This window comes from Lissotriton helveticus, chromosome 1_1 (assembly GCF_964261635.1).
Source record: "Lissotriton helveticus chromosome 1_1, aLisHel1.1, whole genome shotgun sequence".
NCBI lineage: Eukaryota > Metazoa > Chordata > Amphibia > Caudata > Salamandridae > Lissotriton > Lissotriton helveticus.
In genome coordinates, this window is record NC_136057.1 from 2,003,367,144 (window position 1) to 2,003,387,323 (window position 20,180).

The 20,180-nt window shown below is 46.4% G+C and overlaps 1 protein-coding gene across 3 annotated transcripts in view; it reads left to right on the forward strand.

The window, feature by feature from the left end:
- LOC144755558 (putative oxidoreductase ZK1290.5) overlaps positions 1 to 8,673 on the forward strand; it is an 827,926-nt gene extending 819,253 nt beyond the window's left edge. Inside the window, exon 8 of one of the 3 annotated variants that reach the window (XM_078644626.1) lies at positions 6,658 to 8,673. Coding sequence is in view for 1 of the 3 variants with exons in the window: in XM_078644618.1 (XP_078500744.1) it covers positions 6,658 to 6,759 (102 nt within the window). In the remaining 2 variants the exon portion in view is untranslated. The remainder of the gene's footprint in view (positions 1 to 6,657) is intronic. The other 2 variants (XM_078644618.1, XM_078644635.1) reach the window with 2 other exon arrangements.
- Positions 8,674 to 20,180: the final 11,507 nt, after the last annotated feature.

The following is a 20,180-nucleotide window of genomic DNA, read 5'->3' on the forward strand; positions in this document are numbered from 1 at the left end:
CAGCAATCCCACTGTGTGGGGCTTACTGGAGGTAAGAGGTAGGCTAGTTGGCCCCTATAGGACCCCAGTAGAGAAGGGGATTTCAATACCTTGAACCTTGGAAATTCATTGAAAAATAATTTGAAACCATAGACACACCAATACCAGTTGCGGGGGTGCAAGTTATAATTAGCTCAACTAACTATAACGGCTGAATTTCCCTGGTTTTGTATGAGTAAAATGTCCAACTAACTAGAACGTTCCTGAAACCTGTGTTTTTTTCAGTGAATTTCTTGGTTTGTTTAAATAATAATTTCTAACTATAACGTCCCTGAAACCTGTTTTTTCAGTGAATATATATATATACAATAATTATTTCTTGTTTGGAAAGGAAATTTGGAAACAGATACGTGGTGTGGCCATGGGGTCCTGCTTCTCCCCCAGCTACGCGTGCTTGCACGTCGGACTGTGGGAGGAGCAGGAATTACCGGGCATTTCTGGATTTGAACGTGTTAAGCATTGGATGCGTTTTATCGATGATATTTTTTGTGTATGGGAGGGAGACATCGCAAGTGCTAAAAATTTTGTGAATGCACTTAATGTGAACCAATTTAATTTGTTCTTCACCTCCAACATCAGCGACACTTCGGCTGATTTTCTTGATGTCTCTATCAACATCATGGGCAACAAGATTATTACTTCCCTACACAGAAAGACCACTGCTGGCAATAGTATTTTACACGCCAGCAGTGGTCACCCCAAGCATGTCATCATGAGTATCCCGCTGGGCGAACTACTGCGCCTTAAGCGAATATGTAACACTCAGGAAAAGTTTGAGGAGGGGGCAATGGCAATGCTTGAGAGATTAGAGGCAAGGGGCTACAGTAAAACCTGTCTAGCCAGTGCATTGCAAAAGAGCAAAGAAAGATCTAGGGACTCTTTATTGGTACCCAAACCCCCTGACAGCGATGTCACATCTAATGCTACCAGACTAATAACCACGTATAGTAGACAGCATCTCAAGATAAAGTCCATAATTAACAAACACTGGGCAGTTTTAAAGACGGATGGAGTTTTACGTGATAGGACCCCAGACAAACCAGTGGTCACATTCAGGCGTGCATACAGCATGCGTAGCAAGCTAGTACAATCCAGCCCTGAATTGCCCACTATTACCAAATGGTTTGGAGGCAAAGGCTTTCACAAATGCTCCTCATGTCGAGCGTGCAAGTTTGGACAGAACACCACTCACTACCGCACTCCTTTTTCTGAAACTGAATTTCCGATTCACGGTAACTACAACTGCCGTACGGAGTTTGCGGTTTACGTCCTAACTTGCACCTGCGGTCTACGTTATGTAGGCAGCACAGGTGCACAGGTGCATGTTAGAATACTGCAGCACCTTCGTGCTATAGTGAATCACGATGGGGCATATCCGGTGGCACGCCATTTCAACAGCAGGCACAACAGGGATCTGTCATGCCTCAAATATTTTGTTATTGATGCTGTTGCTCCTTTAAGACGTGGCGGTGACCGTGAAAAACTATTACGCCGTTTAGAAACGCAGTACATCATTAAACTCGACAGCAAACAACCCAATGGGTTGAATGCGACAGAGGACATGCACAATTTTCTGTAAGAGCATTAGATCCATTGTATATATTCTGCATAGACCATGTTTATCATACAACTTAAGTTCCAACATAAGATTTTCTAACACAGCACATTGCAATATTTGCAATATGTATATACACAAAATTCTTGAAAACAAGCACCTGTTACAGGTAAATCTGTAGTCCTGTCTCTTAATCTAGAGCTAGCTGTCCAGGTTTCTGAGCAGTGTAGTCTTTTAACTGTATTTGGAAAATGGTTTCTTTTGGTGTTTTTTTTTTGTCACTGTAAATTTGTTACAGCACTTTTTTTCACAAACATAATTGTCTTGTAAATAGTTCCTAAATATTTTTTTGATATACAAAATTTATAATCGTATAAAAAAAATTTTAATATAATGACATAGGACTAAACTTGAGAATGTGTTTTTTACACTAAGGTGCTGCTTTTTTGGTGATATACATACACATATATAGAAAAAAAATATATATATTTTTTTCACATAAAGTTCTGCCTGGTTATGCAGCAATTTAGTATTATACGGTTATGATCTGCATCTTTAGAATACTTTTTTCATGCTTTGCGTTTGGTGAATGATCCAGACTTGTTGCTCTGGCAATATGAGGTGTGCTATGCATTCATGCATATTATAAATATAACCTAATCGTTATGTATAACAACAGTGCATTCATGCAGTTATTTTGCCACCTATTCAATGTTTGTTATTTGTTTGCAAACAGTAATCAATCAGGATTGCCAACAATATGCATTTAAGCTTGAACTATAAATCTGTCTTTGTTTTCTTTGATGCAACAAATGTATATAGACATAGTGAATAGATGCACTGTGCCTTTAAATCTCTGTTATCTAACATCAAGGCACAACCATGTGACTCACGTGTGGAAGGTGTGGCCCAATAGGGTGGGCCTGCACTGTGCAGATAAAAGAACTTTCCAAAGTTTGAAATGTGGTGTGTGAACAAGAGTACGTCAGTACTCGAAACGTTGCATTTTGGAAGGCACTTGGAATAAATAACATCTTGCCTGGACTACGTGGGGTCTGTCTCTTCTCTCGCCGCTGCTGTTACCGCTGTATGTGGAGGTTTGAAGAATTTGCAAAATATATATATATATATATATATATGTGTGTGTGTGTGTATATAAATAAATGTATCTGATAGAGACTTCTAGGCGCAGAATCATTATCTTTGAATTTCCCCAGGTGTCAGACTGGATCCAGAAGATTTTTTGTGAGCAGTTCCCCTGCGAGACAGTAGATAGCGTCAGTCGGCTCTGCGTCCATCATCGGCATTGTCCGTGCCGGAAGTGACGTCTGGTACATATATAGGCGCCACCCAAGTCCGCTGACGTCAGTTCTATTGTTTTATGCCAGCCAACGCTGATCTGAGAGAAGAGCTACCCCTCAGTCAGTTTTTTCCTGTATTTTTTCGATGTTTTGTCATCGGATTTTTGAGGTTTTTCCTCCTTTTGTGTTGATGTCATCGCGCAAGACGAGATTCAAGCACTGCGGAGCCTGTCACCAAGTAATGTCAGTGATGGACCTGCTCCTCCTCTGTCTGTGGTTTTTGGAGCAGGTCCATGACCCAAAGTTGTACTCCGATTGTCGAACCATGAACCCGAAGGCTTTGATGGAGCTGCCCTGTAAAGCTTGTGGTGGTCCGCATGTGACTCCATGCAAGTCGGGATACTGGTCGAGGGGAAGGTCCAGGGACTGTTGCGGAGCCTGAAGTCTACATCGTTCCTTTCAAAGTCCTCTGTAGAATCAACATTCTAGACCTTGTTCCCTACCACCTGCGCCTGGACCGACTCCATGCCTCCCTGACTTTCTGGGAGCCTGAATGACCCCCACCCACCTGAATGAGTTCTATCAGTCCATGCACCTCATATTGGGGCCACACGACTCCTCCGACGCGCCTTTGGGCCCTGTAGAGTCAGAAGTGGTCCCATCTGGTTCTGCGCCGGCAGCTCAGGCCCTGGCACTAGTGGGCTCCCAGGGATCTTTTCCTGGATCAGGACTAGCGCCATTCATACTATTTTGACCTTCCCTAGTTCCAGTCCTGATGCTGACACTCCTGAAGCCACCAATGGTGTCATCCCTGACGCCGATCCAGAGCTGGATGGGTGTTGCCCGATGCTAACTCTAACAGGAGCCTTGTCTCTTAGATCGGAGCTAGAACCCAATTCTTATGGGCTAAGCCTTGGGGAAGACTAGGATGGGTTGCCGGACCCTTTAGAATACCAACCCTATGAGGTAGAACAAAATATGGACTGGTATGGGTAACTGGTTGAAGCCAGTGGCCTAAATACATCTCCAGATGATGGTCTGTTTTCTCCCCCTCCCGTGGCTACGGAGGGTGCCTGAGGTCTTTGAACTTCAGCTACCCTCAGTGGCAGTCAAGACTAACATCTTGGCACAGGTGCTGAAACCGGGAGTCTCCACGTCCGAAACCCCTACTCCTGATCAATGACACCCTTAGTGACATCTTTTTGGGTACCTGGTCCAAACCCTACACAGGGCTTCTGTAAATAGGATAATTGTCCACCACCATCGCCCTACATTTGGGGACCCATACTTACTCTGGCAACACCCTGCTCCTGAGAGCTTGGTGGTACAAGCCTCAACCTCCCAAGGCGCTTCCCTACCGCTCCCCCGTTTATGAAATCCAAGAGGTTGGACTCATTTGGGAAAATGTTCTCTTCCACCTGCCTGTCATTGCAGGCCTTGGACACGGCAAGCCTTTATGGCCTTTATTCCCACATTCTGTGGGATAAGGGTGCACAAGTGCTGCCACAGGTCCAGTAGGAGGCCTGGGCCGTACTCTCCCAAGCTGTCATAGACAGAAAAGATGCAGCAAAGTTTACATTTCAATGTGGTCTTGACCTAACCGAATCACTAGGCTGAGCTGTTTCCACAACAGTAGCCATTAGGCACCATGCCTGGCTGTGGACGACTGGCTTTTCGGGGGATGTTTGAGCTTCCCTAGTGGACATGCCCTTGGATGGCAACTGTCTCTTCGGAGACAAGGCAGATTTGGTACTCAAGCGCTTCAAGGACTCTTGGGTTATGGCCAGGTCCTTGGGCCTTGCTACAGACCCCTTCCTTCCCATCTGCCTAGCTCTCCTTTTGTGGCTATGGAAGGGGCTTCCAGCCACTCCAATTTCCACCCAGCCACTGTGCTGCGCATGCTTCCCAGCCTCTAAGTGGATGAGGGCGCGGTACCCACAAACCTCGAGGGTCAGGTGGCCAGCGGTCTGGTAAGCCCACCACTCCCCCAACTGCAAAATCCTCCAAAGTCTGTAACGTCATTTTGGCAGCCAGGCATCCCAAGACTCTATATGCCTGCCATTAGAAATAATTTGTGGCATGGTGTGCAGAAACAACTATAGACCACTTTCTGTTCCTCTTTCTAAAGTCTTACTCTTAATTCTTTCCCTTGTCCAACAGGGCTCTGTTCTGGGCACTCTTAAGAGCTATATATCTGCCATTGCTGCCTTCTTGTGGTAGCCTGACCAACCCTCTTTGTTCAGGCCCCCAATTGTACATAGGTTTCTCAAAGGTCTTACTCATCTCTTTCCTCCTTCACCATTCATTATGCCTCAGTGGGTCGTTAATTTAGTTTAGACTTTTTTATTGTGCTCTCCTTTCAAGCCTCTCAACAATTGTCCCCTCGGGCTTCTCACACTGAAAACAGCCTTCCTGGTGACAATTACTTCTGCCCATCGAGTGAGTGAACTGCAGTCCTTATCATCTAATCCGCCTTATCGTTCAATATATTCTGACAGACCGGTGTCTCTCACACAGGCCTCTTTTCTACCAAAGTGGTCACACTGTTTCATGTAGGCCAATCAATTACCCTGCCTACATTTTACACACATCCCCACATCCCTTTCAAGAAAAGGATTGAATCCACCGCCTGGACCCAAAAAAAGCATTGTTGTTCTACCATGACCCTACACCAGAGTCCTGGGTGGACAACCAACTCTTCATGTGATATGTGGGTGCGAAGAAAGGTGGGGAGGTGCAGAAGCAAACCAACTCTCATTGAGTTATACTCTGCAATAAAATCTGCTAAGCACATGCCAAGAAACAACCTCCTGAGGGTTTGCAAGCTCATTCCACCAGAGCTAAAGCTCTCACCACTGCGTTAGCATGCAGAATTCCAGTCCTGGATATCTGCCAGGCAGCAACATGGGCTTAACGGCATACATTCACCAAACATTACTGTCTAAACCGTCAGGTCTAAAGGGATGGGCACTTTGCCCATTTGGGGCTGCAGGACTTTCTCATTGAAATTAGTTTCCAGACCCTCCTACGGCGATGGTATTGCTTGGGTAGCTATTCAGATTCAAGGAATTTGCGGTTAGAAGTCTCTACCAGATGAACAAGTTACTTACCTTTGATAACGCATTATCTGGTAGAGACTATATCCAGCTGCAGAATCCTTACCGACCCACCCGTACTCCCTGCTCTGCAAACTGATTTCTAGGAATTGGGAAGACCTCAATCAGGGCCCTAGTTTTGACACACCAGTGGTCAGTGTTCTTCATGGCTCCGTGGTTTTTCTGTGGAAAGTCGTGAAAAGAAACGTCAGTGCGCCTGAATGGCGCCCACATAGGTACTATGATGTCACTTCCGGGGCGGACGCCGCCACCAGATGTGCAGCTGATCGATGCCACCTACCAGTGTGCAGGGGTGCAGCTGATGAAAAATCTTCCAGATTCAATCTGATGCCTGGGGAAATTCAAAGGTAAGGAATATGCGGCTAGATAAAGTCTCTTCCAGATCAGACGTTACCAAAGGTAAGTAATTTGTTCATATTTCTATAAAACCTTTATACTTACCTGCGAAATATGTACATTTGCCTTGTAAAGGCATGCGTAGTAGAGGTAATATGCGTGGTAGACGTTTGTGTGGTAAATAGGGTTTTGCACTAAAGATCGAACTTTCTTTATAAGTCAGATGTATTTGTTACAGACCGGATACTGCATTTTTATATAAGTTCTTGTCTTATCACATTATTAATGCACAAACCTTTTCTTTTTTCAGGTCTTCAACTTTTATCTAAAGAAGAAAGATATGGATTTTCTAGATTCTATGAACATCAATCGGAAACTAATTCATCTTAGTTACCCTTTGTGGAATGGGTAGTTTAACACTACGATAGACAATGTATATCGAGGGTTTCACCGTCCGCCCTTCGTTTGATTCTGCAAACATTCATCGGTCTTTCAGCATCTTGACATTGATTGTTCTATTAATCAATATTGAAATTGCCAAAGTGCCTTCAGCTGCGTGATCCTCGAAGGAATGATTTGTAATACTGCATAAAGAGAGGCAAAGGCAGACGTTCGTGTCATTGCTTGCACGCCCAGTAGACATTGTGTGCATACATATTCTCGTTTTTTTTCCAGTGTCTCCTTTTCCTGTGGAAATAACCTGCCTGCCTTCCAGGCGGCGTTCATTGTTACAGTTCTCCCCTGAGACGCCATGTTATATTTGTAAGATGCTGCAATATGAGTTGATAAAGTTAATGCCTGGAATGAGCTCATCATGGGTTGGATGCTGGACGAATTAATCTCGCGCTTGCTGTTTATTCTGCAGGTGGAGCATTAGTTTCCAGTGCCACCAGATGTATTATTCATGTTTGATTGAAATACCTTCTGTACGTGTCTCTCAAATGTCATTGCAAACGTTTGAAGTTGCATGGAAAATTCTTGAGTGCAGCCCTGTTTTTGCTATTGCCTCGTTTCAGATAAAGTCCACAATGATCAGAATTTAACGTTTTTTACGTTATTGTCTCTTTGCTTCTAACTGATAAATTGCTTCGATATTTCACTTCGATAAAATGCAGAAAATATGTCTGCAATGCCCTGTAGTCTTTGCTGCATGCTTTTGACTATCAAAGAATCGTTTCGGCTCTCTAAGAATTTGGAGGAGACCATGTTTTTCGTTAAAAAACTTTTGCACACAAAAAAAGTTTTGCTTTAGCCTGTCCAGTCACACTCCGACCATTTCGATTCAGCATAAGATATGTTCTCTAGCATTTTTTTCTGCACAGCCTCTAAGATACAGCCAACTTATTTCGAATTTCGATTAATTACTTTCATGCTGACTCCTTTCCATTAAAAACAGCAACAGAAACCAGAAAAAGCAGACACTAAAGCACCCTGAATGCACAGTTCTGGCACTGATTTAATGCAACGTGATTGGGCTCTCCCGCTGAATGTGATAAGGCAGGGGCGGCTCCTCCGCAATGGCAGAGGAGCGTCGTGCCACATGCAGAGGCATCAGCTAAAAAAGAAAACGATATTTGATTGTCGTTTTATTTTAAAGCAGCTGGCTCAGCCAGCATGTGCAGGCGGGGGCGGGGCCTGGGAGGAGGGTAGGAGGAGTGCTATGTGCACTCTCTATGTGCGCATGTGTGTTTGGCCGGCTGTCTCAGGCTGACTAAATCACACATGCACATTTAGGTTTCTCCAGCCCGGCTGCACTAAGCAACTGGGCTGGAGAGACCCCACAGACCCTGGTCTGAGCAGGGCATCTTTCTAGCCTGCTCAGGCCAATCCCCGCACTGCTCTGCAGCGCCGGTATTGGACAGTGAGTCTGATGTAGCCCCAGTGGCATAACGAAACTTGAGGGGGCCCCCCTGCAAAGTACATGGAGGTGGCCCCCTCCCTAACACCTACCATTTTTGCTGATGGGGCCCCCTGGAGCTCTGCACCCCCGCACTGCGGGAACTTATGTTACATCACTGCTGAAGAAAAATAATCACTGAAATATTGCCTAATATGCATACAAATGTTGCAGAAAAAAGAAATAGGGGCATGCACGATTTACTCTGAATGTGTGGATGCAAAACACGATTGGGTATTTTCAGCAGAATGCAAAATGAACATTGCCATATTAACAGAACACTGCTCCCCCTGCTTCATGGTTCCCAGCAGGCTGTAATGGAGAATGGCTGTTGAAAAAGCCATTTGTCAAATTTTTCATGTGCCGCACCTAATCCAGAGACACTGGACCCTCCAATAAAGAAGCATCAATAAATCAAATACCCTTGCAGGGCCGCAAAAGTAAGGCTTATTATTTTATGATGGGTGTATGGTTCGTGGTGGCTAGAGTCTCACAAATGGCATGCAAGCAAATTCGGGGCCTGGTCCTTGAATAAAAGCAGCCCCCACTGCAGAGAATTGAATAGAGAACATAACTGAACTCAACCAGTGGTCGAAGTGGGGGGGGGGTAGGGGAACTGTGGGTGGAGAATTAGAGGGCGGGGATAACCCGAGGACTGGATAAGTGGGCGGAGTCAGAGGTGTGGCCAGAAAGAGAAGGACATCCCTATTTCTAGTATTTGTTTAGCATTTCAATGACCAGTTACAGCTTATCATTATAACAACGAGAGAGGGAGGGAAGACAACACTCTCAGTCCCTTAGGTAATGCACGTAAAAGGAGTAAGGTGAAAGGAACAAAACTCCTTGGGTTTGTTCTGGAAGCCCTCACTCACCACCCTGGTTGGTGACATACTTCATCATTGGGCCCACCGGGAGAAGCCAAATGCCTCCCCGGTGTGCTACTACGCCAGGATACTGTGGAGCTGGTTTTTGTGAAAGTTGTGTGAAAAAAGGTTTAAAAATGTCCCGGTTGCATCCCACATAATGGGATCCAAGGAGTTTTGTTCCTTTCACCTTTCTCCTTTTACGTGCTTATACACACCTATTGAATCACACTCTTTCGTTGTTTGAAATATAGTTACAGCTTATTACATTATTTAATTCAAACAATGGATGCACACGTTTATTAAAGGTTTAATATGAATTATTGACATTAAAATACATTCACAAAATGGGATACATTTCCAATCACAGAATGTCCCACATATGCTCAAAAGTGGAATAACAAACTATCTGTCTCCGAGCCATACAGTTTCTGTCATCAGAACTTCTCTTGCCCTTTTCCACAAGAGCAATTCAAACATGAATGACGAAATATCCTAGTTTTCAAATGTATTCCACATAATTAGGACTCTGCCATATTTGTCACATAATACATCATCTGCTGCATAATTTGACGATTATGACTAATAAATTGTTTGTAGCTCAAACGGATCAAAGGTTACTAAAAAATGTGACTTGTGTTGCTGCGAAGTGCCGGGCCCTTTGCAAAGGTTGACTGGTCACATTTCTCCCTGCTTCATTTGTATGTTGCACTGGTACTAATGAGGTAAAATCTTTGCACAGATATTATGTGTAAAAGTCAAAAGAATAAAGTATCAGAAAATATCCAGCATTATGCTGCAGCCATTTGTTTGCTGCATAATTTAGTAAACACTGCGGCATATTTTTGTTCCCCATAGCTGTATAATTCCAGTGGCCCCAAAGCAGTCAGCACATGTTAAAAGTGCTTGTGCATGAAGCAGAGAGACATTGAAGTTTGCAAACATAGTTTGGTGTGCAGCCGCGGCCCATGGATGGAGTTCCGTGGGGCAGGCAGGCGGGGCGGGGGAGGGGTAGGGTGGGGGGTGGTAAACACCGGAATATGGATGATTGCAGGTAAGTAACAATTAAATTAATAAAACGATTTTCGTAGCGCAACCCTGCATTGCATTTTGCGATGCAGGGCGCACAACGAAATTCATTTTTTTAACTCGATTTAATTGTTTACTTACCTGCAATCATCCATTTTCCGGTGTTTGCCACCCCCCACCCTGCCCCTCCCCCCGCCCCACCAGCCTGCCCCACGGAACTCCCTCCTCGGGCTGCGGCTGTTGGTGTGTGTGCAAACCCTGCATTGCCGATCAATGGTGAGTTGCATTACTACTGCCGTATCAAGGCCAATGAAGGTACCAATGGTTAAGGCGGACTGGTTTCAAGGGTCCTGTGATCTCAGTGACAGTCGCTGTTGCTCTAGGGTGTGCTGATTCGTAGTCCTGCCCTCAAGATGGGATGTGAACGTCAGTATGGATTGTGGTGGACAGGCCTTCAAAGATAACTCAAACTTGCCAGCACTAGGGTCAACCTGCTCGTGCTATGACACCAGTGATTCTAAGGTCTTGCAGTGCCTTCTTAGGTCTAGCATGGGAATGTGCTCCTTCAGGAGAGTGATCTGGTGGACCGGTCATGAAGGCTGAACCTGGTTCCCCAGTGCCAAAATCGGCAGCTGTAGCCATAGTGCCACATCCTCTCCCCCACTGAACACCAGACTACTCCACTGAAAGAAACTCGCACTGCCTTCAGCTACAACCAAATCGTGCCATGCTATAAACACCTGGATGAGACTCAAATCAAATAATGCACTAGACAAGAATAATATGCTGCCTGAAAAACAAAAGTAACAACATCCTGGAAAAAGCAAACACTCATAGGAAATGCAAGATTAAGTAAAGCATGTGAAATGTAAGGCGGAACAACATGGGTACCTTAATGCTTTTACACTCATTATTCAGAAATCAAGGAGTGTTTGTGCTTGAAAAGTTAAGGAAATGACTATAGGGCCTAGACGTGAACAGTTTCAATGTCCAGTGCTTATATCCTTAAAACATCATATGCAGTTTAGTTTATAAAGACCACATCCCTGGACGCAGATAAGCTAAAATAAGGAAAACGGCTTATAATGAACACATCAAACGTTTTCCACTCTACACATTAACCGCATGCGTGCGGGCGGAATTCCGCCCGTACGCTGAGATTTACTCATTCCCATGTTTCATGACGAGCTGGGCTCGTCATGAGCGTGCGAGGAGGCTACCTCATGACGAGCCCAGCTCGTCATCAGCGTCGAAGGGGTTAATTAGGTATTGCAGTCCCTTCAGGAATGCTACGCTTCCCCAACTAAGGAAAACAATGCTGTTCAAAGAAAGACGAGAAAACTAAAGTAGCGCTTCACTGGCAAACTTTGTAAAGTGGCGCTAAAGTGTGTGAGTGTGAATACAATCAATCTGGCCACTTTGGGACCACTATGTCTTGCTCTACTTAGCTATTTATTTGTTGTATTTTAAACCTTTTTTTTCTCTCTTATAAATAAAAAACACAGCAAGAATCTTGTCAGTGGGCCCCTCAGACCTCTGTGCTCACTGCTGGTGCATGCACTTTGTAATATATGGTCTGCCTTGCTGATGGCAATGAGCAACGTGGGGCACTCCGTGGCAACGCAAGGATATGCGACGTGTCCATCAAGTACCTACAAACACCACTACTTAGATTACAAAACACCATTTTGGTGGGGCTCTGCGTATGGGGAGTGTTGGGTGAAAGCAGAGATAATTGTGTACTTGTTGACTATTCATGTTTGCTGCACACATTATCTAAAACATTGTGTCGTTTGGTACCCAACCCTCCCACTTTTAAACGCCTTTTTCTGCTGTTACACTGCCTCACCCACTTAAAGTACACTCAGGGGCAGATTTACAAGCCCCTTGTGCCACTTCCCATGTTAAAAATTAGGCAAAAGTGGTGCAATGGGCTTGTAAATAGGCCCCTTAATTTCGTGGTGGAAGGGTGGTTGTCATCATTTCACACACGCTGGTGTGAGAGTCACACATTCTTCAAAACATCCATTGGTATTGGGCGTAGGGCGCCAGTAGTAACAATCAGGGAGGTTTTGTCAGGCTTTTGGTTTGTGATTGAGTTTTAGGCATTTGTGGTTTGCATCATCACGTTAAAATATAATGAAATTCAACAAGGCACCATTATATTTCAAACATTAAGGTCACCCGCCTCCTGGAAGTGCAGTTTGTCAGAGAGTCAATTATACACAGTATTTCCATGTCAGTAGGTAAAGTGATAGAATTAGAATATCTTCTGTTTGGCAATACAGCAGCAGACATAAACTGAAGCATACTTTAGATTACAGTTGCAGAAGCCCCCAAACTTGCGACCGTGCATCACTAGCTCTGCTGTCAGTCTATCCACTCCCTTTAAAAATATTATTTTCCTCTCATTGGGAAATGGAGAGAAGGGGGCTGGGATGTTGTTTTGTTGCTCTGGAAAAACCGTGCTTTTTAGTGCATTGAGCAACGAGTTAACTTTAACTCGAGGTCCCAGAGTTCAGACGGACCCTGCCTTTGAGTGTAAGTATACAGTATGCTTAAGGGGCCCCGGGAGCTCGGTGGACCCCCCACACCGCGGGGGCTGCGGGGCCTTTGTTACGCCCCTGTGTAGCCCCAGTGCCTGCTGGGACACGGAAGAAGAAGCACCCGGCTCGACGCAAGACTCAGCTGGCAACTTAAGATACGTTTTTTTAAAAAAAAACTTACATTCGCTCTCCCTCTTCCATGCCCCCACGCCTCACTACCTTTTGTATGTGGCGAATGCCACTGGATAAGATGCCCCGATCTGACAGATATTCTGAGATCTTTGTCTAAATGGGACTCACTGCAGGCAGGGGCCCCTTGTGCCAAGGGTTCCAGAGGCTTGTGATACGCCACTGGGATATGGAACCCAAACATATGCTAATCCAGATGTATGACATTACAACGCATGCTTTTACATCGCATGCTTTTACAACGCGGTTTTTACAACGCATACCATTACAACGCATAGTGCTTTTAGGCACTGGATAGTGAATTGTTTAATTTACTATTCCAACTCCAGTCCCCGTGGACACTAGGGAAGGTGTTGGATAGTACATTAAAACTATTCTCTATCCTAGAGCGCCCCCCCAGCGCAATGCGTTGTAATGGTTTGCGTTGTAAAAGTTGCGTTGTAAAGGCACTGCGTGGTAAAAGTTGCGTTGTAAAGGTTGTTTACCGTTAATCCACTAATACACAGCAGCTTAATTGGATTTTTGTGCATGTGATTCATGTTGGATACTTTAAACCCTCCCCGCAAGATCCAAAATTAAGAATTAAAATAGAGTCGTTATTTGGCTGCATTGCTGGAGAAATAGTGTTAGTTAGGAATACATGTCACGTTTCAGATCAGTAATTCAGAAAATTAATTTGTCTTGTTGACAGCTCAACCCTACATATTACACCGTTGGATTCCACACAAACCAGCTTGTGGGCCCTATACTTTTTGACTGCTAGTCAAAAAGTCTAGTCTTAGTCTCAGCCTGCTAGTAGGCTGAGAAATATATTCAAACCTTGTTCCGCTGTCATCTTTCTGCACCTTTCAGAGTTTTTTATATTCCATTAATTGCTCAGCGTACCCAGCCTCTAATTTGCTCCCTCTGCTGTTCATTACTTTTACATTTAGAATGATAGGTACCGCCTGGTTTTGCACTATCTGTAATGTAGACTTTTTTTGAAGATCAACATGAACCGCAGCTCGGTATTGGCACACAAAAGGGGGCACCAGAGAGCAAACATTGGAACATTAGAAAGACTGGGTAAATGGTAAATATGAGTAATAGATAGCTTTATAGGCAGAATTGAACTCAGCAGAGTTCCATAACACTTGCCCATGGCTGGGTAAATATGGTGTTATGTTCCAAATCAGATGTCCCAAGCCAGACTCCATCTGTGTTTGTGTCCTGGTGCTTAGGCCATAGATTGGCTGTAAGATGTTCTGGTCAGTATCAGCTATGGAAGCTATCCTGTCCCTTTTCAGTACATGTTAGTTAATACATTGTTTTATTGCTTAGTAGTTCATTTGTTGTAATGTTCTACTTAGGATTTTACTGTCCAGCCACCAGGAGGTTCCATTCAATATCCTGTTTCCATCTTATCTCTTTTTTAGGAGGTTTTCCATCTCAACAGAACCAAAAACATATTTTGCTCTGTTCTGTGCTTTGGTTCTCTTCCCGTATTGCATTCTGGTACTTGTTTGCTGTCTTTTTCCATGTGATTTAACAACTACCTCAGAGGGATCTTCTTCTTTGTTTGCAAGCTTCTCGATGGTCTTGTTCATGTTTATCTTTTGATCTCTGTATCTCTCTACTTGCACCCTTGGATGCTGAATTACCAATGTCGGTAACGGAATTGTAGCCTCCACCCTCCCCCATATGAGCAACCTGTTAAGTCTCTTTCCATCTTGTTCTTTCTACTTTTTCCACCAATATCTAAGTAACTGTTACCTTGCTCTCAACTTTCCATACTTGTGTTTGCACCCCTACTTGCTCAAGGTTGGAAATAACCCTGAAGGTGCATTGCATTACCTTTTCTCACTTATCCATGCCATTCTCGATCAGTGTTTGTTCTTGTTAGACCTGGTACTATTAGCGTGGATCTCCCTTACTTATTTTTTTTTTTACGGATTGCCTCCTCTGTTTTTAATGTTTTGCTGGTTTAGACGCTTTGGGCACTGCGCCACTGCAGTCCAGGGCGCAGTGCAAGTGCTCCCTGAGTAAAAGTAATGTTGATTCGTGATTCCATGATTGGTGTATTTGATTTACTGTCAGACCCTCGTATCGTGCACAAGGGTTGCCCCAGGGCTTGTAAATTCAAAAGCTACTAGTGGGCTTTCAGCACCAATTGTACCACCCACCAGAGTAGCTCGGAACGTATGACTCGGGCCTGCCACCGCAGAGCGCCGTACACAGCCTGTGTTGCTGTGTGAGTCGGTGAGTGCAATCGCTCGCCGGTCTGTGTACCTTCCCTCTACGACATGTCAGTCTTCCCTACAGAAGGCCTGCGGGCAGGGTATGTTGTATGTAGGAGGCAGGTCATGCCCTGAGAAGTGTGGCGTGACCTGGTTGTGAATTACACCTGAGCGTGTTTTTCACTATTGCAAGGCTACCCGTTCCCTGTAGGCCAGACTGGGCAGTTTTCAATCCTAGCAACCTATAATCCTAACTGACCCAAGGAACCAGGTGGAGAATCAAGTTTAGTATGCCTTAACTCAGAATGATAAAATGCATCTTTTAGGAAAGTTGATTTTAACATTCTGTGTTTGAAAATACCCCTTTTAGAAAAACTGTATTTTCTTGTCTGACCATCCAGTCTGCTTCTGCTAGGTTGTGTATTGTGTGTCTGGGTTTGCGAGTGACAGGGCTGGGGGGACTCCAGGAGTTAGGGCATGACGGCACTAGGGTGATCGTCCTGAGAGTGGTGGGGAGGAGTAGGCACCTGGGTCTGAATAGAGCTGGGCCATCTCTCACAACAACGGCTCCACTTGCTGTGGTGGGTCTGAAGACCCTGGCCCAGCCTGACAAAGGAAGAAGACATGTACTGACGGAATGCACCTGAAACTGGTTCTGACCAGGCGAAGAACCCTCTTCCGTTAGAGGACAAAGGATTTATGAGTATAAATACTGGGGCCCAGACCCCAGATCTTTAGGATCACTTTGGGAACGAACAAGACGACCCTCTGCTGAGGAAGAGCACCCGGAGACCGCAGGAGTTGTACTGCCCCTCTGCCAGAGTACTGTAGTGGATTGGCTTGTGGTGGTGTCTCTTGTGCCAAGGAGAGGTAGAAAGGACCAAAGAAGAAACTTTCATCATCTTGCCAAATATTCTCCAAGGGCTAGAGCGAGCTAGCCTCCTGTTCGGAGACACAGGGATACCAACGACTTCTCCTCTTCTGTTTGAGCGGAGCTGGAACTGCGGTTTCAGTTGCTACAGAGGAACTCTGCAACCGGCCCCGAGATCGTCATCTGGACAGGGCAGATCATCGACAAGCGTGACCAAGCACTCATTGACTCAAAGACATCAGCAACGACCTGTAGTGCCGGCACTGCCGTAACGTCACCTCCTCTCCGGTAAGGACGGAAGCCGCCCATGCCTGCATCCGCATTCCGGGCCCCGCTGCATCGCTTTCCCCTGAAGCAAGGAACTAATGCTACTACGTGCCACATAACATCACAGCTCCCTGACGCCAAGAAGAGCCTTTGTTTGTTTTTCTAGAGGTACTGTCCCGTGAGAGTCAAGGTGTGACTCTGTGCCTGACGCAGGTGGGATGTACCCTGAGAACTCTGTTGTGCGTTGAGGCGATAACTGCCATTGGAGTTATCCGTTGCCAGAGACACTTGAAGCTAAAGCCTATTTTTGAGGAACCGTAAAGCATATTCGTACTGTGGATTTTTGCTGTAAGGTCTTGTGATAATTATATAAAGCTTACTTATTTTTGATACATCCCGGTGTGGTGTTTGTTTGTAGTGGTTCATTTATATTACTGTATTTGTTCACAAATGCTTAACACACTGCCTCTTAGATAAGCCTGTCTGCTCGTGCCAAGCTACCAAGGTGGTGAGCAGGGGTTATCTTCAGTGTGTAGTTCCCTTGCCCTGACGTAGACGAATGGTCCCTATTTGACAAAGGTGTATACCGTTGCCAACTGGATACGCCAGGTTCTAACATTGGTGGCAGCAGTGGGATTTAGACTTGCATTTTTGACACATGTCCAGTGATTGGTGAACGCTACTAGTGAGTGCAGACCGAAACGCAACCACCTATTGAGTAAAACTACTTTCCTTTGGAACCGCCTATTTTCGCTCTCATGAGCCGACCAGCGTTCATTGCATTCACGGATCTCGAGTTCAAAGAAGAGAGGTTAAAATGTTACAACGTCAAACCCCGGAAGGAGGAGTACCAAAAGGCGCTGAGGGCCTTGGTCGAAGAACGAAATGCACCCGCACTGGTGGTGGAACCAGCCAGGAACGGAGAAGGTCAGCCGATGGGCCGTTGATTCCAGACAGGGCAGGGGTACCGTCCCCGCCTGGCAGTAGTGTGTCTTCCAAGGGCCTGTCCCCCGCAGAGTTGAGGGACAGGGAGAGAGATCGGAAGCACAAATTGGAGATGGCCAAGCTCTTGATAGAAGGTCAGAGGGACCTAGAGAATAGCTGGGTGTCCTTGGAAAGAGAGAGAATGCGATTGGAGCATGAGCGAATGTTGGGGGATTTAGAGATCAAGGCGAAGGGTCTAGATCTCAACACCTCTGGTGGCAGCACATCCTCTGTGTCAGAAGAAGGCTGAGTCCACATTCCAAATGATGTGATAAATGAATTTCACAGACAGTAAGATATAGGGCAGTGGTTTGCAGCCTACTAAATCGCAGTGATGGCCCACCGGATCCCTGAGAAGGATTGGGGGGTGTGGGGTCGCTTTGTGAGTGATGGGAGGGATACGTTGTTAGACCTGCCCAGTGAGCATAGGATGTCGTACGACCACATGAAAGGTACCCTGATGACGAGGTATGGTTTGACCCCAGAGATGTACAGACAGATTTAGGAACTGTAGGAAGCTGGAGGCGACTACCTGGGTGGAGTATCAGTAATTTTTATGCAGAGCGATGGATGGTTGGGCAAAGGGTAGCAAAGTGGAAACGTTTGGAGAGCTCTATAACTAGTTTGCATGGGAGCACTTGTCCGCTAACTGTTTTCCAGAGGTACTTGGTAGCAAGTTGTCCAACCCGAGGAAACTTGCTGAGGAGGCGGACCGCTGGGTCAGCACCAGGGTCCACAAGGGTCACGTGGGAGAGTCTGCCAAAAGTGGCCAGGGTCCCCAGCAGAGACGTGGGGGGACAGGGGTAAACAGATAAGTTCAAAGAAAGGGCCCCAAAGTAATTCCCAGCGGAGCCAAGGGAAAGGTTCCTAGCCTCCCCAAGAGAAGAAACCTGTTCAGAGGGGCTCCTTCACGTGCTATACATGTGGCCGAGTGGGTCACCGTTATGCGGAATGTCCTGACAAGGACTCCAAGGTACTGCCGCGCGCACACCCGTCAGATGGTGAGTGTAGCCCTGGGAGGGTAGGAGATGGGTGTCCAAGGTGGGTGGGGTCCAGCAGAAATGTCCTCTTGTCTCGCTAGGAGACTGTGAGATGGTCCCAGGGACCCAACTGCCTCATAATACTAAGAAATACAGGCAGTGGGTGACCATCAATGGCCATAGGGTGGAAGCTCTACGAGACCGGGGCAAGCGTGACCACCGTCAGTTGCCGGCTGGTGTCCAAATAGCAGGGGATCCCTCATGCATTCTACCTCGTAGTTGAAGCAGACAACGCGCAGAGCCAGTGTGAGGTAGCTCAGGTTCCCTTTGAGTGGGGGGGGTCTCAGGTACTCTTAAAGTTGCTGTGAGGCCCGCCATACCTGTAGACTGTCTGTTGGGCAACAATTTGGAAAGCTCCCCTTGGGGGAAGGTGGAGTGAAGTGCACACTTAGAGATGTTGTCTTTGCCGGAGTGGGCCTGTGTGACCACCCGGGCAATGGCAGCTAGTAAGGGTGTACAAGAGATTCTGGAGCCTGAGAGTATGGCCCAGAGGCCTGTCTTGAGAAGAACAGGGCCGGGGCGCGGGAGACGCCCCCCACCATTCCTGAAGTCCTGGTGGAGGCAGACCCTGAGGGGGATGCCCTGGTACAAACGGGTGAACAAGCGGCTGAACTGGTGGACCTAGCTGAGCTGACCCATTGGCAGCAAGAATGAGGGCCCTCCAGGGAAGAGTTTTTCATGGAGCAAAAGAAGTACCCCTCTCTCGTGGTTTTGTGGCAATAGGCCACAAACCAGCCACAAACCAGGCAGCAGGTGATCAGACTGGTTCACACTGGATATACTGGGAGAACGACCTCCTATATAGCGTGCCTAAGGTTGCGGAGCCTGGGTCAGCCCGTGTGCTGTTGGTACCCCAGTGCTTCCGAGTCTTCCTATTGGGGTTGGCTCATGATGTTCCTTTAGCTGGACATCTGGGGTAGGAGGAGACCTTCTAAACAATCGTCACCCATTTTTTTGGCCCCAGATGCGGAAGAGTGCAGACAATCATTGTCTGACCAGCCCAAACTTGCCAGGCAAGTGGGAAGAGCGGGAGGAAGCACAAGGCTCCTCTCCAGCCCTTCCTGGTAGTCAGTACCCCCTTTGAACGGGTAGGAATTGACATTGTGGGGCCACTGGATCCCAAGACAGCCATGGGCAACAGGTTCATCCTGGTCTTGGTGGACCACGCCACCCGGTACCCGTAAGCAATACCTCTCCGTACAGGGAAGGCCCCGTGGTGGGACGTGCACTGATGGCGATCTTTTCCCGTGTGGGGTTTTCCCCGAGAGGTAGTGTCTGACTGAGGTACCAACTTCATATCGAACTATATGAAGTCTCTGTGGAAGGAGTGTGGGGTAACATACAAATTCACCACTCCTTACCACCCCCAAGGTAACAGGCTGGTTGAAAGGTTTAACCGGAAACTCAAGGGCATGATTATGGGCCTTGAGGAACCCATGAGGCGTAAATGGGGCGTTCTCTTGCCATGTCTGTTGTTTGCATACCGAGAGGTGCCGCAGAAGTCCCTATAGTTCAGTCCCTTTGAACTGCTGTACGGGCACCCAGTACGAGGACCTTTGAGTTTGGTTAAGGAAGGCTGGGAGCAATCTCCCAGGAAACCTCCCCAGGATGTGTACAGTTACATGCCGGCCTTCAGGAACCAAACTCGGCAATTCAGACAGCTCGCTCAAGCGAATCTGGAGGCCAGCCAGGAGGAGATGAAGTGGTGGTACGATCAGAATGCCACTCTGATCGAGCTTCAACCTGAGCAGAAGGTTTGGGTAATGGCCCCTGTCAAACCCCGTGCCCTCCAGGACAAGTGGACTGGACCCTTTGAGGTGGTGGAGCGCACAAGTGAAGTCACCTACCTGTTGAACTTGCGGACTCCTAGGAACCCTTTGCAGGTCCTACACGTTAACCTCCTCAAGCCCCACTTAGAGAGGTTCGAAGTG